Source organism: Cyanistes caeruleus, chromosome 18 (assembly GCF_971803275.1).
Source record: "Cyanistes caeruleus chromosome 18, bCyaCae1.hap1.1, whole genome shotgun sequence".
Taxonomy (NCBI): domain Eukaryota; kingdom Metazoa; phylum Chordata; class Aves; order Passeriformes; family Paridae; genus Cyanistes; species Cyanistes caeruleus.
In genome coordinates this window covers 12,125,516-12,146,135 of record NC_141718.1, presented here as the reverse complement: position 1 = coordinate 12,146,135, position 20,620 = coordinate 12,125,516, and the positions used below count along the sequence as shown (strand labels likewise).

Here is a 20,620-nt window from a genome sequence, read left to right as displayed (position 1 = left end):
TATATATATATATATATATATATTTATACATAATTTTGTATTATATTACATGAAAGTGCCTAGTACTGGGGTGCCTTTGTGGCTCAGGGCCTCCTGCCACCTCCTGTGCCTCAGTTTCCCCTCAAGGCTGTGGGAATCACCTGTCCTAAGGGGGGACAAAGTGTCCCCACAAGTAGGATGGTACAGCTGGGGGACAACCCCATCTAGTGTGTGTCCCTGCTCCCGGTGTGTGTCCCCAGTGTGTGTCCCTGCTCCCGGTGTGTGTCCCTGCTCCCGGTGTGTGTCCCCACTATGGATGCCCACACCCAGAACAGGTCCCCTACATGTCCCTGGAGTGTCCCCACGGTGCCCACTCGGGTGTGGGTGCCCGGTCCCCGTCCGGGTCCGCCCTTGCAGACACCGCAAGCCCCGTGCGTGTCCCCAGTGCCGACACCCGGTCCCGGTGCGTGTCCCCGGTGTGTGTCCCCAGTGCGTGTCCCCGGTGCGTGTCCCCGGTGCGTGTCCCCGGTGCGTGTCCCCGGTGCGTGTCCCAGCTTTCCCGACCGTGACCCCGCTCCCGATGTGCGCCTCCGGTGCCGATGCCCGGTCCCGGTGCGTGTTCCCGATGCCGGTGCCGATGCCCGGTCCCCTGTGCGTGTTCCCGATGCCGGTGCCGACTCCCGCTTCCCCGTGCGTGCCCCCGCTCCCCGGCGCGCGTTCCCGGCGCGCGTTCCCGGCTCTGGTGCCCGCGGCCGTGCGCGCCGCCGGTGCCGGTGTCGGTGGCTGCCTGGCGCTGGCTGAGCGCTGCCGCCGCCCGGCCCCGCGCCCGTCGCCGCCGCCGCTGCTCCCGGTGCGGTTGCGGGTCCCGGTGCGGCCGCGGCCGCCGGAGGTAACGGCGCGGGGGCCGCGGCTCGGGGCGGCGGCGGCCATGGCGGGGCGGGGGGGCGGCTCGGGGGGCGGCGGGACCGGGCACCGGCGGGCTGGGGGATGCCGTACATCGCGGGGAACCCGGCGCCGGGGTGGGGGGAACGCGGCACCGGCGGGGCTGGAGCTGCCGCGCCTCGGGGGGACCGTGCGCCGGAGGGATGGGGGCTGCCGTGAATCGGGGGGGACCGTGCGCCGGGGGGGGGGGAGCACACAACAGGCACCGAGCGGGGGGAGCCCGCCGTGCTCGGGGATACCGTGAGCCGGAGGGGGCGTGCGGGGCTGCCGTGCACCGTGGGGGAGCGACCACCGGCGGGGGTCCCTGCACCGGGGGGGCTGCCGTGCGGCGTGGGGGGGACACCGTGCACGGGGGCCGGGCCTGGTCTTTCAACCCCCCCCTCCACGAAGAGCAGCCGGGTCCCGTTCTGGGGGGGGCTGTCGGTGCCGGGGATGGTTCGGGCCGCGCCGTGCCGGGGGGGCTCAGGGCTGGGGTGAGGCTCCCCCCCCGTCCGCGGTGCTCGGGGTCACGGCGGGCGCGGGGCTGGGCGCACACGCGTGTGGGGTGCGCGGTGCGTGCGAGCACAGCCCAGCCGGAGCGTGTGGCCGTGTGTGTGAGAACGCGGGGGGGTTGTTGTGCTGCCGCGGCTCCCCGTGCGCGTCCGTGCCGGTCCCGCTGTCTGTCCGTGTCACCGGCTGCGCGTGTGTCCGTGTGTCTCGGTGTCAGTGTGTCTGTGTGCGCCCGGCCGTGGCTGTCCCTCTGTCTGCCGCCTGTTTGTGCAGCCAATCCCCCTTGCCCGGGCCCCCCAACCCTTCGCCGTGGGTCTGGGGGCTGCCGTGGCTGGCATCGGGGCCGGCCGGGAGCGGGGGGCCGGGATCACCCCCAGCCCGATGCCTGCAGTGCAGATCATAAATCAGCGGCGGCTGGAGCGGGATCCGGGGCCCGCGGGCTCCCCGGCACCCAAAGCGGGGGAGCGATGAGGCTTCCCGGGCTCGTGGGACCCCCAGCAGCCCCCCAGGGCCGTCAGCAGGGTGGCCTGTCCCCCCCCGTCCCCGTTGTCCCCTCTGTCACGCTGGAGGCCAGCAGCCGGCCAGGGCTGGCAAGCAGCCCACGCTGCCAGGGCTGCGGGCACCGCGGCCTCGCTGCCCGCCGGCCCCACGGGGCGATGGGGACGGTCCCCCAGCTGCCACCGGCCTGGCGGTGCCCGGGGTGACCCGCGCTGTGGCCCTGTTTTGCAGGTGGCACCCCCTCACTTGGCACCAGCTGGGGACAGCCGTGGAGCCGGAGAGGACGCAGGCTGAGCGGCAGGACACGAGGAGGAAGAGGAGGAGTGGGCGTCTCGGGGACAGCACCGTGGCTGTGTGTCCCCGTCACCGTTCACAAACACCGCCATCCTTGAGCCGACGCAGTCTGCGAGGTCCTGCTGGATTTTTTGGAGCCTGAGCCCTGCCGGCACCGCGGGGAGGAGGAAGAGCCGGGGAAGACGTGCCGGGTGATGGATGGCCCCAGCCCCGCTCGGCGGCCTCGGGGGAGCGGGACCGGGCGGCTCGGGGACCTCGGGGACCTGGCTGGCAGCACCCGCCTCTGCAGAGCCCCGCAGCGCCTGCTCCGCTGAGCTCCGGAGCCCGCGGCCGGCGGCAGCCGGGAGGAGGATTTGGAGGGGCCCCGGGTGACCCCCGAGTCCCCGTGCCGGGGGATGGTGCGGGGCTGAGCCGCCGTCCCCCGGGCATGGCACGGCAGGGCTCGGGGGCCATGCTGGCCTCGGGGGGCCTGGGGTTCCCCCCCCAAAACCTGGCCCGCGTGGTGGTGTGGGAGTGGCTGAACGAGCACGGGCGCTGGAGGCCCTACTCGGCTGCCGTGTGCCACCACATCGAGAACGTGCTGAAGGAGGACGCCCGTGGCAGCGTGGTGCTGGGACAGGTCGATGTCCAGCTGGCACCCTACGTCATCGACCTCCAGTCCATGCATCAGTTCCGGCAGGACACGGGTAAGGGCTTGGCATTGAGCCAGGAGCATCCAGCCAGCCGTCTGTCCTTCCATCTGTCCGTCCGTCCGTCCGTGCAGCCATCCATCCACACAGCCATCACTCCTCCTCTCTCTCCTTCCTTCCATCCATCCATCATCCATCCATCCATCCATCCATCCATCATCCATCCATCCATCCATCCATCCATCCATCATCCATCCATCCATCATCCATCATCCATCCATCATCCATCCATCCATCATCCATCCATCCATCATCCATCCATCCATCCATCCATCATCCATCCATCCATCCATCATCCATCCATCATCCATCCATCCATTATCCATCCATCCATCATCCATCCATTATCCATCCATCCATCCATCCATCCATCTGTCTTTCGCTCCTTCTCTGACAGTGTATCCCTTCCTTCCTTCCTTCCTTCCTTCCTTCCTTCCTTCCTTCCTTCCTTCCTTCCTTCCTTCCTTCCTTCCTTCCTTCCTTCCTTCCTTCCTTCCTTCCTTCCTTCCTTCCTTCCTTCCTTCCTTCCTTCCTTCCTTCCTTCCTTCCTTCCTTCCTTCCTTCCTTCCTTCCTTCCTTCCTTCCTTCCTTCCTTCCTTCCTTCCTTCCTCCCTTCCTCCCTTCCTCCCTTCCTCCCTTCCTCCCTTCCTCCCTTCCTCCCTTCCTCCCTTCCTCCCTTCCTCCCTTCCTCCCTTCCTCCCTCCCTCCCTCCCTCCCTCCCTCCCTCCCTCCCTCCCTCCCTCCCTCCCTCCCTCCCTCCCTCTCTCTACTTTTCTGTCACTTCATTCCTGTATCCCTCCATCCCTCCGTCTGTCCATCTGTCCATCCATCTGTTCCCTCTCCCCTCCCTCTCCAGGGCTCCAGTCCCCCCATGGACCCCTCCAGGCTCCTCCATCCCTTTCCTTTCCCATCCACCATGGACCCCATCCCGGAAGGACCTGTCCCCACTTCCCTCCGTGCCCTCTCCCCTCCATGGGCTGCTGTGGTGTGTCCCATTATCCCACTGTCCCCTCCAAGCTGCTCCATCCCCAGGAAGGCGGGAGGCTCCAGTTTGGGCACTGGGAGCGGTGCTGGGCACTGGCGTGGTTGCAGCTGTGCCGTTTGGTGCTGCGGCAGCGCATCCAGGCCACGTATCCTGCGGGAAATCAGAGCTGGTCCCACCCTGGGACCAAGCCCAGACCCCATTAAAGGTGTCCCCGTCACGGTGTGACCCATAAACCAGCACGTGCCGCGGCGCCGTGGGGGATGCGCCGTGCTGGGTGCATTCCTGCCCATCCCTGCATCCCTCCCCAGGGCAGGGTCCGGGCCAGGCCAGGCAGGGGACCTGCCACACGTCAGGTGACACCCCCTGGACTTGTCTGGGGACATCCCACACCAGGCTATGCCGCCTCAGCCCGGTCACTGATGCCACCAGTGAGTGCCCAGTGGTGCCAAATGCCCCCGAGTGTGGATGTGGCTCCTGCCAGGGGCTGGACACTGAGCTGGGGACCACAGCAGGGACCTGCCACCTGCCTCTGCCATCCAGCCCGGCTCTGAATCCATCTCCAGCCCGTCACGGACTTGGCAAAGGGCAGCTTGGCACCTGCAGCCCTGAGTCAGCGAGGACACCGGCACGACCTGGAGGGTCCGTGCTGACTCAGAGCTGCGGGAGCCACCGGGACACCCTGGCTGTCCCCATGCCACCTCCTGCCAGCTTTGGCCAAGACTCATCCTCTGACAGCAGCTGGCATCACATCCCATGGCCACGGTGCTGGGTATTCCTTGGGGACGTGTGCCCGTGGTGGGGCCACGGATGGATCTGGGGGGACAAAACTCTTCCCAGGATGTCCCTGTGCCAGCAGCACTGGGGGACAGCAATGCTGGGAGAGGGACCTCGGGGTCCCCAGGGACATGGCAGGGGGTGTAGCCACTGTCCTCAGCACTGTGTGTCCCATCCCTGGATCCATCTCTCTCCATCAGCTCTGCCCGCAGGTGAGGGCAGGGTTTAGAGGCTGTCGCGTGGCTCGTGGTGCCCGGGGACAAGAGTGTCCCCTCAGCTGAGGGTGCTCCCGGTGCCTGCTGTGACATGGGGACACGGGGACGCGTGGCAGGAGCTTGGGGCTCAGGGGGCTTGGCCCACGCAGTGCCTGGGGACAGAGAAACCCAGTGAGCGAAATGAGGTGACCCCGTTCCGAGAGCGGGGACGTGCGTCTCCTCCCGGTGGCCCTGGGGACACTGGCTTGGCCCTGTGGCTCTGGCATGGCTGGCAGAGGGGGCAGGGAACAGCTGGGCACAGCTGGTGGCCCTTGGGGACCGGGAGCTGTGTGTGCCAAGGGGAGGGGGCTGGTCCTCCAGTGTCCTCTGGGATGTGAGGGGCAGGGGGATGTGGGGTTTGGGATGTGGGGTTTGGGATGGGGACACAAGGGGCAGGGGGATGTGGGGTTTGGGATGTGGGGTTTGGGATGTGGGGTTTGGGATGGGGACACGAGGGGCAGGGGGATGTGGGGTTTGGGATGTGGGGTTTGGGATGGGGACACAAGGGGCAGGGGGATGTGGGGTTTGGGATGTGGGGTTTGAGATGGGGATGTGAGGGGCAGGGGGATGTGGGGTTTGGGATGTGGGGTTTGGGATGTGGGGTTTGGGATGGGGACACAAGGGGCGGGGGGATGTGGGATGCAGTTGCAAGGACCACTGTGTCCGGGATCCGTTTATCCCGGGATTGCAGGATGTGGGATTTGGACGAGAGCGAGCAGTGGCATGGGGGACATGGATCAAGGAGGCAGGGCTGGGAGCTGAGGTGGGATACAGGACACGGCGGGGAGGGAGGGGGCAGCGGGGTGTGGGTGGGAGTGGCTGGAGCCAGCAGTGGGATTTGGGATGTGGGCAGGAGCGGGCACAGGGCCCCCCCGCTCCCCTCCCGCGGCCCCGCCGGAGCTGCCTCAGCACAAGGCGGCAGCTGGGGCCTGGCTCTGCTGCCTGATGCGGCCGATGATTAATGACCGTTAATTAGAGCCGTTAATCGAGCTGGGCAAACGGTGCCGGCGAGGGGATAGACAGGCCCCGTGGCGGGGGGGCACTGGCGGAGGGGGCTGCGGTGCCTCCCCCCGCTGCGGAGCTCCGGAGGGGGCTGCAGGATCCGGCTCCATCCCAAACAGGGGCTGGGATTTGGCCGTGTGGGACAATCCTGGCCGTGTCACTGCCAGATCCAGCAGCTGTCAGGAAACCTCTCCTGACCGGGAAATGCTTCCCCTGCTCCGCGATGGCCACGGGGAGGGGAGGGTGGGGAAAGGCTTGGAGCAGAGGGATGGAAATAAACGGGGAAGAGCGCAAGGGGTGAGCAGCATCGCCCTGCCCAGGGCAGCCGGGACGGTGATCCCGAGGGCTGCCAGGCCCAGTCGCTGCCACCGATGGCGGGTTGAGGGTTCATCCGCAGGGAAGCGTTCTTGGGGACTGTTGTGAAGGGGGAGAGCGGCTGCTGCACCCCGAAACGCCTCTGTACCCTCTGTACCCCAGTCCCTGCGGGATGCCGGGCCGGAGGACGGCCACGGGGGTGTCTGTGCAGGCGTGGGTCTCTCCGCTGGTGTCACCCCTCCCCCGTCTCCCCAGGAACCATGCGCCCCGTCCGGAGGAACTTCTACGACCCCTCCTCAGCGCCGGGGAAGGGAATCGTGTGGGAATGGGAGAACGACAACAACTCCTGGACTCCCTACGACATGGACATCTGCATCACCATCCAGAACGCCTACGAGAAGCAGCACCCCTGGCTGGACCTCTCCTCCCTGGGCTTCTGCTACCTCATCTACTTCAGCAGCATGTCCCAAATGAACCGGCAGACGCAGCGCAAGCGGCGGCTGCGGCGCCGCATGGACCTGGCCTATCCCCTCACCATGGGCTCCATCCCCAAATCCCAGTCGTGGCCGGTGGGCGCCAGCACGGGCACCCCCTGCTCGTGTCCCCAGTGCCTGCTGGTCAACAGCACCCGCGCCGCCTCCAACGCCATCCTGGCGTCCCAGCGCCGCAAACTCTACCCCGGCGCCGTCCGCCAGAGCAGCACCTTCGCCGGGGGAGCGCTGTGGCCGCCGGGGACGGGGACACCGGCGGTGGTGGCGGGGGGCGCGGCCAAGGGTGAAGGGCTGCGGGTGTCCGGAGCGGGGTTCGCCCCCGGGCAGGGCGTGCCCAGCGCGGCGCTGCCCGGTCTCAACAACCTCAACCGGCCCGGGACGCAGCGCGGGGCTGGGCTGGGCGCCAGGGCCGCTGTTCCCCCCGGGTAAGATGGGTGGGGACAAACGGGGTGTCACCGAGGCGGGGGGGGGGGACAGGGATGGGCACACAGAGGCCATGGAGGTGGCTCGTCCCCTGCAGGCGGCCCCAGCTCTTGTGGCACTGTGTCATCTCCAGCCCCGGGGTCCCCACCCTGGGGATGTGGTGGTGGGAGGGACACCTGGATCGTCCTGGTGGTCCTTGGATCCCTGCAGAGGGGATGTGGTGATCTGTGCCAGGCCGTGCCGTGCTATCCCTGGCAGCTGGAGCACCTGGAGTGCCTGGTCCCAGGGGAATGGTGTCCCCAAGGCCAGCATGGGCTGTGTGACCCAGCTCCTGGCCTGATGCCACCTCCCTGGGGAGGGCACAGCTGTGGGGAGGGACCACAGCCCCGCTGCCCCTTTTGTCGGGGGAATAATTCACCAGGGGGGTCCAGGTGGGTGAGCAGACCCCTGGGGTTGTGTCCTGGTCCCACATCTTCACTGTTCACCATGGTGGGTCGGCCTGGTGTCCCCTCGGGGCTGTCAGCACCAGGCTGGGGGGACAGGTGGGTTCTCTGAGCCCCCGGCAGCTCTTGGCACATTTCCTTCTCCTGCTGACGCCCTGCTTTCGCTTCCATGTGCTGGGTGCTGGGCTGAGCAGTCCTTGTCCCTGCCCCCATCGCTGTCCCTGTTCTGGCACATACCTGTGGACAGGTAGGAGTGGGCCAGGAATACCCTGGGATTCCATCGCTGCCCTGGCCTTGGTGTGGGTAGAGGAGTTTGAGAATGAAGGAAAACGCCCTCAGCCCCAGCTCGTGTGGGGCTGAGCACTGCTGAAATCATCCCTGCGATGGCTGGGGTGGGAGGGGATTTTGGGATCAGGGAGGGGAATGATGCCACTGCTGGGGGCTGTTCCCAGGACCCCTTCCCTTCCCTTCCCTTCCCTTCCCTTCCCTTCCCTTCCCTTCCCTTCCCTTCCCTTCCCTTCCCTTCCCTTCCCTTCCCTTCCCTTCCCTTCCCGCACCTTCCCGCACCTTCCCGCACCTTCCCGCACCTTCCCGCACCTTCCCGCACCTTCCCTTCCCTTCCCTTCCCGCACCTTCCCTTCCCGCACCTTCCCTTCCCTTCCCTTCCCGCACCTTCCCGCACCTTCCCTTCCCTTCCCTTCCCTGCCCTGCCCTGCCCTGCCCTGCCCTGCCCTGCCCTGCCCTCCCCTCCCCTCCCCTCCCCTCCCCTCCCCTCCCCTCCCCTCCCCTCCCCTCCCCTCCCCTCCCCTCCCCTCCCCTCCCCTCCTTCCCCACTCACACATCCATCTGTCCATGTCTCCTTTCTTCCCCCTGTCCTTCCCACCCCTTTGGACACGTCCCCTCCCCGGTACCAGTCCCCATCTCCCCCTGGGCTCGGTGCCGCTGCTGGCAGCCCCAGGAGAGTGGGGGTCCCTGGGGGTCCCTGGCAGGTCCCCGCGGGGCTGTGGGACACCGGGGTACCCTGACAAGGTCCCCAGCCTGGAGCGAGGAGGCCGTGATGCCGCCGGTGCCGTTGGGTGGCCAGAGCTGGCCGGGTGGCACTGGGTGACCCCCCGAGCTGGTCAGGGGACACCTTGTCTGGGGACAGTGCCAGCAGCCCCGCAGGGGACATTGCCCCGTGTCCCGTGGGGATGCCGCTGCTCTGGGGCCCTGCCGTGCCAGGAGGGGACAGTGCCAGCCCTGCCAGCCCGGCTGAGCCCCCTCCCCTCCCGTCTCCGTGCAGGGTCCCGGCGCTCCCGGTCAAGAACCTGAACGGCACCGGCCCGGTCCATCCCGCCCTCGCAGGTAAGCGGGGTCCGGCCGGGTGTCACCGCGGGGTGACAGCGCGGGCGGGGAGCGGGGGACGCTGCCAGGGGCTGGGAAGGACGGACAGACGGACAGACAGGCGCTCTCCCGGCTCAGGGATGACGGGGATCCTCATGTGCGCCGCCGGGCTGCCCGTGTGCCTGACCCGCGCCCCCAAACCCATCCTGCACCCCCCGCCCGTCAGCAAGAGCGACATCAAACCTGTCCCCGGCGTCAACGGCATCTGCAGGAAAACCAAAAAGAAGCAGCTCAAGAAGAGTAAGGAGCCACCAGCGTCCCTGCGGGGTCGGGGCTGCGGGGGGGGGGAAGTGAGAGACCCCCAAGGGGTTTGCGTGGGGCGGTGCCCATCTCTGTGCCACGTGCTGTCCCTGTGGCGGTGGCAGGGGGTGACAGGGCTGTCCCCGCCCCGGGGCCAGGCTCTCATGGCATTCCCCTCAGGTAAGACCCCCGAGGACGTGGTGCGGCGCTACATTCAGAAGGTGAAGAACCCCCCGGATGAGGTGAGCGAGGGGGCTTGGGGCGCTCCGGGAGGCTCGGGAAGGGGACGGGGGGGTCACCCCTCATCCCCCCCGGCTGCTGATCCCGTTCCCGGCAGGACTGCACCATCTGCATGGAGCGCCTGGTCACCTCCTCCGGCTACGAGGGCGTGCTGAGCCCCAGGGGCATCAAGCCGGAGCTGGTGGGCAAGCTGGGCAAGTGCGGGCACATGTACCACCTGCTCTGCCTGCTCGCCATGTACAACAACGGCAACAAGGTCAGCTGCGCCCGGGAACTGGGGGTGCTGGGGGATTGTTGGGGGTGCTGGGGGTGCTGGGGGGTGCTGGAGGGTTGTTGAGGGGTATTAGGTGGGTGTTAGGGGGTGTTGGGGGGTGGTTGGGGGTGTTAGGTGGGTGCTGAGGGTTCCAGGTAGGTGCTGGGGGGCGCTCAGGGGTGCTGGGGGGTGTTAGGTGGGTGCTGAGGGTTCCAGGTAGGTGCTGGGGGGCTCCAGGTGGGTGGCACCCCTGAGGCCCCCGCGGTGCCCCCAGGACGGGAGCCTGCAGTGCCCCACCTGTAAGGCCATTTACGGGGAGAAGACGGGCACGCAGCCCCCCGGGAAGATGGAATTCCACCTCATCCCCCACTCCCTCCCGGGATACACCGACTCCAAAACCATCCGGATCGTCTACGACATCCCCACCGGCATCCAGGTGAGGGCGGGTCCCAGGTGGGCTGGTGACCCCTGCCCCGTGCCCCCTGCTCACCCCCTGCCCCCCCACCCACCCAGGGCCCCGAGCATCCCAATCCCGGGAAGAAATTCACGGCACGAGGCTTCCCACGGCACTGCTACCTGCCAGACAACGAGAAGGGCAGGAAGGTGAGACCCCGATGGGCTGGGATGGGATAGGAGAGGGTGGAAGGAGGATAGATGGGGATGGGATGGGATGGGGATGGGGATGGGATGGGGATGGGGATGGGATGGGGATGGGATGGGGATGGGATGGGATGCGGATGGGATGGGGATGGGATGGGGATGGGGATGGGATGGGGATGGGGATGGGATGGGATGGGATGGGGATGGGGATGGGATGGGATGGGATGGGATGGGATGGGGATGGGATGGGATGGGATGGGATGGGATGGGATGGGGATGGGGATGGGATGGGGATGGGGATGGGGATGGGGATGGGATGGGGATGGGGTGGGGGGTACCACAGGGAAAGGTGGCATCTGTGGGCATCGTGCTGGGGCTGAATCCCACCCTGGGGGGCTGAGGCTGCGCCGTGCTGGGGGAGGAGGTGCCAGGGGTGCCGGGTGGCTGTGCCAGTCCCTGCCAGTCCCTCCCAGTCCCTGCCAGTCCATGCCAGTCCCTGCCAGTCCCTGCCAGTCCCTGCCAGGCCGTGCCACTCCGTGCCAGTCCGTGCCAGGGGTGGGGTGGGCGAGCCATGGCCGTGCCCACCGCAGGTGCTGAAGCTGCTGATCGTGGCCTGGGACCGGCGGCTCATCTTCACCATCGGCACCTCCAACACCACGGGCGAGTCGGACACTGTGGTGTGGAACGAGATCCACCACAAGACCGAGTTCGGTTCCAACCTGACGGGGCACGGCTACCCCGACCCCAACTACCTGGACAACGTCCTGGCCGAGCTGCTGGCCCAGGGCGTGTCCGAGGCCACCCTGAAGGACTGAGCCGGGCTCCCGAGCTCCCCTCGGCCGTGCCACCGCCGCCTGCGCCGCTTGCCCGCAGCCCCGCCCGGCGGGCTCCTCTCCCGTCCCGGGCCGCCCGGTGCCACCCACCGCGTGTCCCCGTGTGAGTCCGTCTGTCCGTCTGTCCGTCTGTCTGTCGCCCCGTCCCGTCCCGGCTCGCCCCGCTCTCGTGGCGATAGCGTCGTGGTCTTTTTCTACCCGTGGCCTCTTTGCGCGTCTGTGCCACCCGTGTCACCCATGTCACCCGTGCCACCCGTGCCACCCGCCGCTGCCCCAGGGAGCCGCGCACAGCCGGTGCCATGTACATCTCTGTGTTACAGAATACACCCCGTGCCGGGCTGCTGTCCCCGCGTCCCCTCTGCGGCGTCCCCGCCCCTCCCGGCGCGGGCTGGGGGCGGTGCCGGGGGTCTCGGGGCAGGGAGGGGACTTGGGGGTGGCTCTGGGGTCTCGTCGCGGTGGCCGAAGGCGGCGTGGGCGGTGTCCAGGTCACGCAGCACCTCCTGCAGCCTGTCCCCAAGGCGCCCCGCTGCACCCCAGGGTGGGCTCAGTGCCCGGCACCCACCCGCACCCCTCACCCCCCTGGCGGTCCCCTGGTGCCACCCGCGGGCATTTCCCCCCCACAGCCCCTCATCCATCCCCGACACCCCCCCGTGCTGTGCCCCCCGGCCCCGTCCCCTAACACGGCCCTACCCCACCCGCTCCCCCGTGTCCCCACCGCCCTCCAGCCTCCCGGACTGTCCGTGTCCCCGTGTCCCCGTGTCCCCGTGTGGATGTGCTGTCCCCTCGTGGAGGGATCCGGTGCAGTGCTCCGTGGTGCCCGCCCCCACCCCATGGCCCCCCCAGTGCCCCGTCCCGTACCTGCCTGGCCCGGGCAGGGGGGTCCGCCCACCGCGCTGCCCTCGGGACCCCCGGCCAGCGCTGCCCTGCGCGACAGGGACCCTCAGGACACTCCCCCCCTGCCCTGCAGCAGCCAAGGGACCCCGAGCTGGGGGACAGGGACCGTCCTGGGGGACAGGGACACTCCCACGCCGCCCACCAGCACCTAAATGTCCCCCGGAGCCCTGTGCCACCCTCTGGACCCCCGGTCCCCCCCACCGTGCAGGACAGGGACCCTCAGCGGGCTCTCACCATGCCTGTCAGCACCCAAAGGACCCCGTGACCCTCAGTTCCCACTGTCCTTGGGGACAAGGACCCTCAGCACGCTGCCACCCTGCCCACCGCCACCTAAAGGACCCTCAGGATCCGCACGTGGGCATCACCAGCCTGTGGGACAGGGACCCTCAGCAGCTTCCCACGCTGCCCAGCGGCACCCAAAAGCCCCCCGGGACCCCCCGGGCTCACCGCAGGTGCCCGTAGAGGCTCTGTGCTGCCGCCGCGGGGTCCCCGAGGTCGCTCCACTCTGCCAGCACCACCGTGCCGTGGGTACGGCTGCACCCGGGCGCTGCCAACGACAGCGGTGGCGACACGGGGACACCGACACCGCCCTCCCGGCCACCCCGACCCCGGGGGACCCCCGCTCCTACCGGCACGGGTGGGCCGCAGGCAGCAGGTCCAGCGGCCGGCGCGGAAGGTGCCGGGGTGGCAAGTGGGCAGCATGTCCCTGTTGGCGCTGGTGGCCTGGCGCAGAGCCCACAGCCACTGCCACAGCTCCGGGGAGCTCTGCGGGGACAGCAGGGACCGGGACACCCCGGGCTGGGCACTGCCAGCGCGGGGGAGGAGGAGGAGGGAGGAGGAAGGGACGGGCACCAAGGCTGGGGGACAGGAGTGACAGTTTGGTGGCAGAGCTGCCCGGTGGGAAGTGAGGGGAGATGGTGCTGCAGGAGCCGGGGTACACCAGGGTCCCCAGTATGAACAGGGCTGGTACCCCAGTGACCCCAGTACAGCCAGGGTACAACACCCCAGCTTCCCCAGTATACCCAGTTAGCCCCTCGACCTCAGCACTCCCAGTGCTCCCAGTACAGCACGTGCCTGGTACAGCCGGATTTGGGACCGCTCCCATTGTCCCATGGGACAGCCCTGGCTGGCTGCTGGGGATGGGGTCCCCCAGGGCGTTGTGGTGGGGGGTTCCTGGGCTTTTTGGGGTGCTGGGCAGGGTGGGGTCACCCACCTTGCACTGGAGGTAGGTGGTGTGGAGCTGCCCGGTGTCATCCTGTGCCACCACCTGCAGGACGTGGGGGTGCTGGAAGGTGCCCTTGTCCACCTGCTCCACTGCCCGGATCCGCTCCACTGGGATGGAGCCGAGCGCCTGGGGACCCCCAAACACCCCAAAATGTGTGCACTCACATCCGAAACCACCACTCACTCCACTGGGGTGGAACAGTGCACTTGGATACCCCCAAACACCCCGAAATACGTGTCCATGTCCATTACCCATATCCATGGAAAACCTGGGGACCCCCAAACATCCCAAAATATGTGCCCATGTCCATATCCTCTACTCATTCCACTGGGATGGAGAAGCTCACCTGGATAACCCCAAATACCCCAAAAGATGTGCCCACGTCCTTCCCCCCACCTCTGGGCACCCAGCACAGGGTGGGGGTCCAGGGCAGCACCCACCTGCCCTTGGGGGACCTTGGCATAGGCCAGGGCCTGGCTGCTGAGCCTGAAGTGCCTCTTCTTGAAGGCGAAGCGGGGCAGCAGTGCCACCCCCCGCTCTGGGCAGGTGTGCAGGGGACCCTCCTTGATGGTGGCCGAGGGCTGGGGATGTCCCTGTGGCACTGGCACCTCGCCCACTGTGGCCGTGGCAGGGAGGCAGCGGTGTCACCCCAAATGCCACCAACTCCCACAGCCACTGACGTGGCACCAGTACTGTCCCCTCCCTGCCCACTGTCCCTGCTCACCCTCGGGGCTCTCCACGGTGACCAGGGCATCCAGGAAGGCCCGGACACGGGTGACACTGGGCAGGAGGACGGAGTTCAGCGGCGCCATCCAGGGCTCCTTGCCCTGCCCCAGCTGCAGCCCCAGGTTCCCGATGCTCTGCAGCGCCTGTCCCACGCAGGGAAGGGGTCAGGCTGCTGTGTGACCCCCTGGCCCCCCCTGGCTGCTCCCCTGGACCCCGAGGGCTCAGGGGTTGGGGATGGGAAAAGTGGAGCAGCTGGAGGGGTGATGGGAGCCAAATTCTGCACCTGAGCCGTGCCCAGCTTGTGCAGGAATGTCCTGGGGACAGGCAGGACTGGCCTCAAGTGGCACAGGAAGGAGCCAGCCCATGGTGTGTGGCAGAGGGGCAGGAATGGCTCTGCCCTCCTTGGGGTCCCCATCGTTCCCTGGGGGTTCTGTCCCTCCCCAGGGTCTCCTGCCTTTCTGGCATCCCCATTCCTTGTGGGTTCCCATCTCTCCACATCCCTCACAGAAGTCTCTGTCCTTTCTGAGGTTTCTCCCTGAAGTCCCAAACCCTCCCTGGGCAGTCCCTAACCCTCCACCCAAACCCTTGTATCTCCCAGTGGTCCCCATCCCTCTGCAGGTCCCTCACCCACCCCAAGGGTCCCCATTCATCCCCAAGGACCCCATCCCTCTCCAAGGGTTCCCGTCCCTCACTGGAGTCTCCATCCCTCCTCAAGACCCCTGTCCATCCCCAAGGATCCCCATCCCTCCCCAAGGGTCCCCATCCCTCCCCAGGATTCCCACCCTCTGTAAGGATCCCCATCCCTCCCCACAAATCCCATCCCTCCCCAGGATTCCCACCCTCCGTAGGGATCCCCATCCCTTCCCTGGGCTCCCCAACCCTCTCCTGTGGTTCCCATCCCTCCCCAGTGTCTCCCTCCCTTCCCAAGGATCCCCATCCCCCCCCGATGTCCCCTCCTTTCCCAAGGGTCCCCACTCCTCCCTGGTGTCCCCATCCTTTCCCCCACCTTGGCGAGCAGCAGGAGCGTGCGGCCGGTGCAGGGCTCCGCGTGCTGCTCCCGGAGCCCAAAGAGCTTCGGGGTGAGGACGGCAGGAGCGAAGAAGCGAAGGAAGAGAAACCCACTGATGGAGAAGTACCGGACCTCCTGGGTGGGGAACAGGGACAGGGATGGGGACAGGGACAGCCCAGAGTTTGGGGTGGTGGTCCTGGGGTTGTGCAGACCCCCAGCCCCACCGTGGCCCCACCTCGTGCTGTGCCGAGGGGAATCGCTCCTCCGCCCGCCTGCGCAGCTGCTTGAAGGCCACCCTCATGGGGAGGGGACACTCGTCCACCGAGCCCACAATGGCATCGATGATGTCCCCCAGGTAGCCCTTCAGCAGCTCCAGGCTGCTCTCCCGCACCTGCGCCTCCGACAGGGACCCCTTGAAGGAGATCCTCCTGTGGGGACACCGCCGGCTCAGGGACACCAGGAACGGGGACCCTGAGCTGGCCAAAAGTGACCCGTGGGCTCAGCAGCAATAGGTGGTCCCTTCCTGCAGGGGACACAGGGACATGCCAGGTGCCCTGTGCCCCTCCCAGACATCCCCCTGTGCCCACCTGCCCCGGCTCAGCTCCATCTTGCTGGGGTCCAGCTCCACGTACTTCTTCTCCTCAAAGACGCGGTTCACCACCGGCTTCAGGACCCCGTGCAGGTAGGGCAGCCCCACCACCTGCAAGGGATGGGAAGGCACTGTCCTTGTCCCCAGGTGCCCTGCTGGGGCATCATGGAAGTGTCCCTTCCCATGCTCACCCTCATGAACTGCTCCATGGATTTGGAGGCCAGCGAGTTGGAGCGGAAGAGGGTGTTGGGATCAGCTGGAAGAGCACAGAGGCAAGGCAGGCACAGGGTGACGTCCCAGCTGTCCCTGGTGTCCCCAACCTCAGGGACACGTGGCACCTTTCCTGCCTCCTCCTTGGCGTCTCACTCTTTCTCCCTGGAGATCTAGGAGGACCCTGGCTTGGGGTTTCTCGGGGTGGCCTTGGGCACTTACTGGTCCTGGCCAGCTCGCGGGTGGTGAGGTAGTCCAGGAGGGGCACAGCCAACCCCTGGCCCAAGAAGATCTTCACCAACTTGGTGGCCACGTCCTGCCGGCTCTCCCCTGAGGTCACCTCCTCCAGGACAGCCAGGGCCGTGCCCTCGGGGGACTGTGGGGAGGGCAGGGTGGGCACAGCGAGGCCTCCACACTGCGAGGTCACCCCAAAGCTCCCCGCAGCCCCAGCACCCACCTGGGCCGGGCAGAGGATGGGCTCAGTGAGGAGCTGGATAAGGGGCTGGTAGTGGTGGGAGGGCAGGACAGTGTCCTCCAGCAGCCTCACTGCCAGCCTCAGGGCACCCAGCTGTCCCCTGCAATGACACGGGGGACTCACACGGGTCCCTCCATGGGGGCCACCTCGTTCTGCTTTGGTCACAACCAGCTGTCCCCTCTGCCTGCACTCACCCGTGGTCCTTGGTGGTGCTGGGGAAGGGCAGGAGCTGGAACCAGCCCCTGGTGGGGCCTGGGCTGAGGGTGTCCAAGCAGAACTCCACCTGGGGGACAGAGGCAGGTCTGGATGGGGGGAGGATGTGCCAGTCCCCTGTGCTGCACCTCCCTTGGGGACAGCCCAGGACACGCAGGGTGGCACTGCCCCATCCCGGTGGGTGCTAACCTGTGATCACCCAGACCCCACACAGGGGGGTGCAGAGGTGCCCCCAGGACCCTGCCCCATTCCGGCGTGCCCCGAGGTCCTCACCCGGCCCAGGAAGTCATTCTTGCCCACGATGTCCCAGTCCCAAACCTCCACGCTCAGCGCAGCCTCTCCCAGCTCCCCTTCCGGCAGCTCGAACTCCAGCACCTCATCCCAGTGCGGGAAGCGGCTTCTCTTGACCACCTGCTGGGCACAGGGACTGCTGACCGAGGGGGCGAGGGGGCGCCTGAGGGTCCCTGAGCCTCCTGGCTCGGGTGGGGACCGGCTGCCACAGCCAGCAGCCAGCCCTGACTCACGGCTGTCTCCAACGTGTGCCCGCAGCACGACACCCGGCCAAAGGGGTCCGAGGTGCCCGAGGGGTCGCGGGGGGCCAGGTCCCTGTGAGGACATGGGGGTCAGCGGGGGCACAGCGGGTTTGTCCCCACCATCGTGGTCCCTGCAGCCCCACGTCCCCCCTTTGTCCCAGCTCGCCCGCGCATGTGGGGCAGATGCTGGGGAGGGAGACCGTGCCCCCACTTCCAGGGGAGCTCTTCCTCCTCCAGTCCCTAGTGGGGGGTGCTGCCGTCCCTCCTGGCTGTCCCCATGGCCACCCTGTCCCCATGGCCATCCTGTTGCCTTGGTAGCCGCTTTGGTTGCCATGGCAGCGGGATGCTGCCTCTGCCGGCTGCTCCATCTGTCAGCTGTGCGTGTCTGTGTGTGTGTCACCGTGAGTGTGTCACCGCGTGTGTGTGTCACCGCGTGTGTGCCCCGTGCACGCTCACACGCGTGCACACACTTGTACACACATCTACACCCCCAAACCCAGACGGGCAGCCCGGGACGTGCCTCAGTTTCCCCAAATTTGAAAGCAAAGTGCAAAAAATATGGTGTGAGAGCCAACCACTCTGCTGGGGACCAACCCCGGGTACTCCATGGGGCTCCTGTGTCCCCAAGCAGGGACGGCAGCACATTTCCCACTGAGCCCCCACGGCATCATCACACGTGGATTGGCGCCGCTGATGTCCCCGACCTGGCGCAGCGAGGATCCTTCCCAGTGTGGAAAACAAAACACAAACCCCACCACTGTCCCCATCCCCTCCTCTCCTCCCTCCCACCAACACGAAGACCCCGCGGTGGCCGCAGCCCCCCGGCGGTGCCAGCCCCCCAACCTGGCCTGGATGAGGTGGCAGCGCAGCACCCGCGGGTGGCCCCGCTCGGGGACTCGCAGCTCCAGGTGGATCTCGCCCTGCACCTCCTGGTCGGGGTTCACCGGTGCCAGGCTGAGCCAGCTGTCAATGCCTGCCGAGGGGGACAGCGTGGGCACCCCGTGGTGCCAGCGTGGGTCCCGCTGTCCCCCACCCTGCCGTGCCCCCCACTCACCCCGCGGCTCGGCCGAGATCTGCTGGTGGCTGAGCGAGACCTTGCCGATGACATCGTCCTGCCTGTGGGGGAGCAGACACAGCAGGACACTGCTGGGGACCTGTCACCCCTCGGGGGTGTCCCCTGCCCGTGTCGTCCCCCTACCCGATGGTGTCTTCATCCAGCACGTAGATGGCGAGGCTGTGGAATCCCCGGGGCAGAAGCAGCGTGATTTCCTCACCCCAAAAAGGGTTCAGACTCTTCCACACCGTGGCCGTCCTGGCGGGATGGCAGAGGTGGCTGCGAGCCAGGGCAGATCCCCCACTCCTGCGTGTCCCCTCCCAGCGTGGGATGGTGTCCCCTTACCTTACCTGGCCACCACCTCGTTGTCCACTTTGACCACGCAGTAGGGATCGCTGGAGCCGGACCTGGGCAGGGGATGGCGGTGCCCAGGGTCAGCTCCCACTCGGGGATCCCCCATCCTGGGGGGGCTCAAACCCCAGCACCAGCCCCGGGGCTGAGGTGAGTTGCCCGGTCTCAGCCTGGCCCTGCAGCTGACACCGCGATGGGGACATTTCCCGGCCCTCCTTGAGCCGAGGGACCTGCTGTGGGTCACCCCGAGCCATCGCCGCGTGTCCCTGTGTCACCCACCCGCGGGTACCGCTGTCTGTCCAGCAGCCCGAGCCTCTGTGACAGCCCACGGTGCCAGGTGCCACCAGTCTGGCCCTTTCCACCGGGAGCAGAGGGCAGAGGGATGAGGGATGGATCCAGGGATCATCCACCCGGCCCCCCCTTTCTGCTGGTTTAGGGCAGCTGGAGCAGCGCCGAGGGGCGCTGGCTCTGGGGTGCTGCTGGAGCCCCAAATCCCCAGGAAGCACTTCCACAAGGATTGGGACCCGGAGATGGATGAGGGAGGTGACCTCAGCCTCTGTCCCTACCGCGGGAGGGAAGCGGGTGCGGCTCACCCCGACCCTCTCTGCAGCCCCACGACAGCCCCAAGCTGGGTTTGGGGGCGCTGGGAGGAACCCCATCATTGTGCAGATCGCCCGCTGTGCCCAGACCCCCTTAGTGGGACACCCAGCGCGGCACCGCGACACCTCCGGGGGCAGAAACTGAGGCAGGGACACGGCACCGATCCCGGCTGCCCGGCCCTGGGAGCGGCCGGCGGTGCCAGGTTGGCACATCCGGAGGTACCGGGGACTGCCAGCTCCTCGGAGCAGGAGCGGGCGGGGGTCTCCCTGCACCCCCCGCTCACCCCAGCACCCCCCAAAGGGTGCAGCTGCCCAGCAGGGGTCGGAGTGCAGGGGCTGTGCCCCCCTAGTGTCACCCCCAGGTTTGGGGACATCCTCTGTGCCCACCCTGCTGGGAGGCACGAAAGGGATGCTGAAGGGGTTGGGGGGCTCATACACCCCTGGGGGATTGGGGGGGGGCTGGCAGTCCCTGCACACCCCAGACCCCCACTTTGGGGGTAATGGGTGCAAGCGGAGACCCCCAGAACTGTACGGAGAGAAGAACACCCAGGGAGGGCAGAGCAGGCAGCACCCCCTCCCCACCACACCTCCCGGGATGGGTCTGGGGGAAACGGGGGGTCCGGAGCCCCCCGAGCCACTCACACGTCCTTGGCGGGCAGGTCCCTCCCCTCCAGCACCCGGCAGCGCAGCGAGGTGGTTTTGGCCATGCCGGCGACCTTCAAACTTCGGGGTGGGCACCTGGGGGGCTGCGATGGGTGCCCGGGGGTGTCCTGAGCCCCCGCAAAGCGCCGGCGGGGCTGCCAGCACCGGCCTCCTCCTCCTCCTCCTCCTCCTCCTCCTCCTCCGCCGCCGCTTCTCCCCGTCGCTTCTTCCTCTTCCCTCTTCTCGGTTGTTTTTGTCTCCGCTCCGCTCCCACCTGAGCCCGAGCCGCGGGCGAGGCAGGGTGGCAGGGTGGCAGGGGTGGCACCGTGCCCACCCTGGGGGTCCCATCACGGGGACCACAGAGCAAAGCCACCCTCCGTCCTAGAGGCGGGGAAACTGAGGCACGGGGGCATGGCAGAGCTGTGGTAGCTGTGGTGGTGGGGGGTGTCTGTCGTGTCAGAGCTGAGGGGCACAAGGGGTGGGCGTCCCTCGGGGCGGGGGGCTCGGCCTGGACCCCAAAGTGGAGGGGAATTGGTGAACGCTGAATTCAGGGGAGGGAGGAGGTGCACGGGACCCCCAAGGGAGCTGCGGGTGACCTCAGAGGGGACGCGCTGAGCCCATCTGGGGGGACTCCAGCAGGTCCTGGGGGGTCTGTGGGTGCAGCACCCCAACCCCACCGCTCCCTGCAGCCCGGCCTCGCTGCACCAGGGACCCCGAGCCAGAGAGGATGGAGGACACTGGGGGGCGATGGGGGATATCCCTGCCCTGGTGAGGGGCGCTGGGGGCCTGGGGGGGCTGGAGGGGCTCAAAGGGGGGGCGCTGGTTCTTGGGGGGACGATGTGGGGGCGGGGGGGTCATCGGGGTGCTGCTAAAGGGGGGGTCAATGAGATCCTTGGGGTGCTGAATGGGAGGGGTCATCCAGTGGGTGCTGGGTCCTGGGGGAGGGTCACTGGTGTGGGGGTGTCACTGTGTC

At 67.7% G+C, this 20,620-nt stretch overlaps 2 protein-coding genes across 2 annotated transcripts; one reads left to right on the top strand and one right to left on the bottom strand.

The window, feature by feature from the left end:
• Nucleotides 1-2,346: 2,346 nt before the first annotated feature.
• On the top strand, nt 2,347-11,466 carry DTX1 (deltex E3 ubiquitin ligase 1). The gene is made up of 9 exons (XM_086855882.1): nt 2,347-2,888; nt 6,477-7,137; nt 8,861-8,922; nt 9,040-9,201; nt 9,382-9,443; nt 9,539-9,697; nt 9,969-10,130; nt 10,208-10,297; nt 10,885-11,466. Exons 1-9 carry the CDS (start codon nt 2,630-2,632, stop codon nt 11,107-11,109), a joined length of 1,842 nt encoding a protein of 613 aa, XP_086712008.1. The 5' UTR covers nt 2,347-2,629; the 3' UTR covers nt 11,110-11,466.
• Nucleotides 11,423-19,993, bottom strand: RASAL1 (RAS protein activator like 1). Its single transcript, XM_086855881.1, has 21 exons — nt 19,648-19,993; nt 18,406-18,462; nt 18,200-18,313; nt 18,056-18,117; nt 17,845-17,974; nt 16,993-17,074; nt 16,742-16,879; nt 16,450-16,538; nt 16,238-16,355; nt 16,003-16,156; nt 15,762-15,826; nt 15,569-15,681; nt 15,217-15,409; nt 14,979-15,116; nt 13,971-14,115; nt 13,687-13,862; nt 13,235-13,372; nt 12,651-12,786; nt 12,469-12,568; nt 11,986-12,050; nt 11,423-11,653 (listed from the first exon to the last, which is right to left on the bottom strand). The coding sequence occupies exons 1-21, from the start codon at nt 19,710-19,712 to the stop codon at nt 11,442-11,444; spliced, it is 2,490 nt and encodes an 829-aa protein (XP_086712007.1). The 5' UTR covers nt 19,713-19,993; the 3' UTR covers nt 11,423-11,441.
• Between the last annotated feature and the right edge of the window lie 627 nt (nt 19,994-20,620).

What these genes read in the sequence shown, in the direction of transcription:
- DTX1 (XM_086855882.1), top strand. Translation starts at nt 2,630, where the DNA reads ATGGCACGGCAGGGCTCGGGGGCCATGCTGGCCTCGGGGGGCCTGGGG. An exon ending in AGGGCCGCTGTTCCCCCCGG is followed by an intron (nt 7,138 to 8,860) that starts GTAAGATGGGTG and finishes GTCTCCGTGCAG; the next exon opens with GGTCCCGGCGCTCCCGGTCA. An exon ending in GGTCCATCCCGCCCTCGCAG is followed by an intron (nt 8,923 to 9,039) that starts GTAAGCGGGGTC and finishes CTCCCGGCTCAG; the next exon opens with GGATGACGGGGATCCTCATG.
- RASAL1 (XM_086855881.1), bottom strand. Translation starts at nt 19,712, where the DNA reads ATGGCCAAAACCACCTCGCTGCGCTGCCGGGTGCTGGAGGGGAGGGAC. An exon ending in GATCTCGGCCGAGCCGCGGG is followed by an intron (nt 17,975 to 18,055) that starts GTGAGTGGGGGG and finishes CCCCCTCGGCAG; the next exon opens with GCATTGACAGCTGGCTCAGC. An exon ending in TCCCCTCGGCACAGCACGAG is followed by an intron (nt 15,117 to 15,216) that starts GTGGGGCCACGG and finishes TTCCCCACCCAG; the next exon opens with GAGGTCCGGTACTTCTCCAT.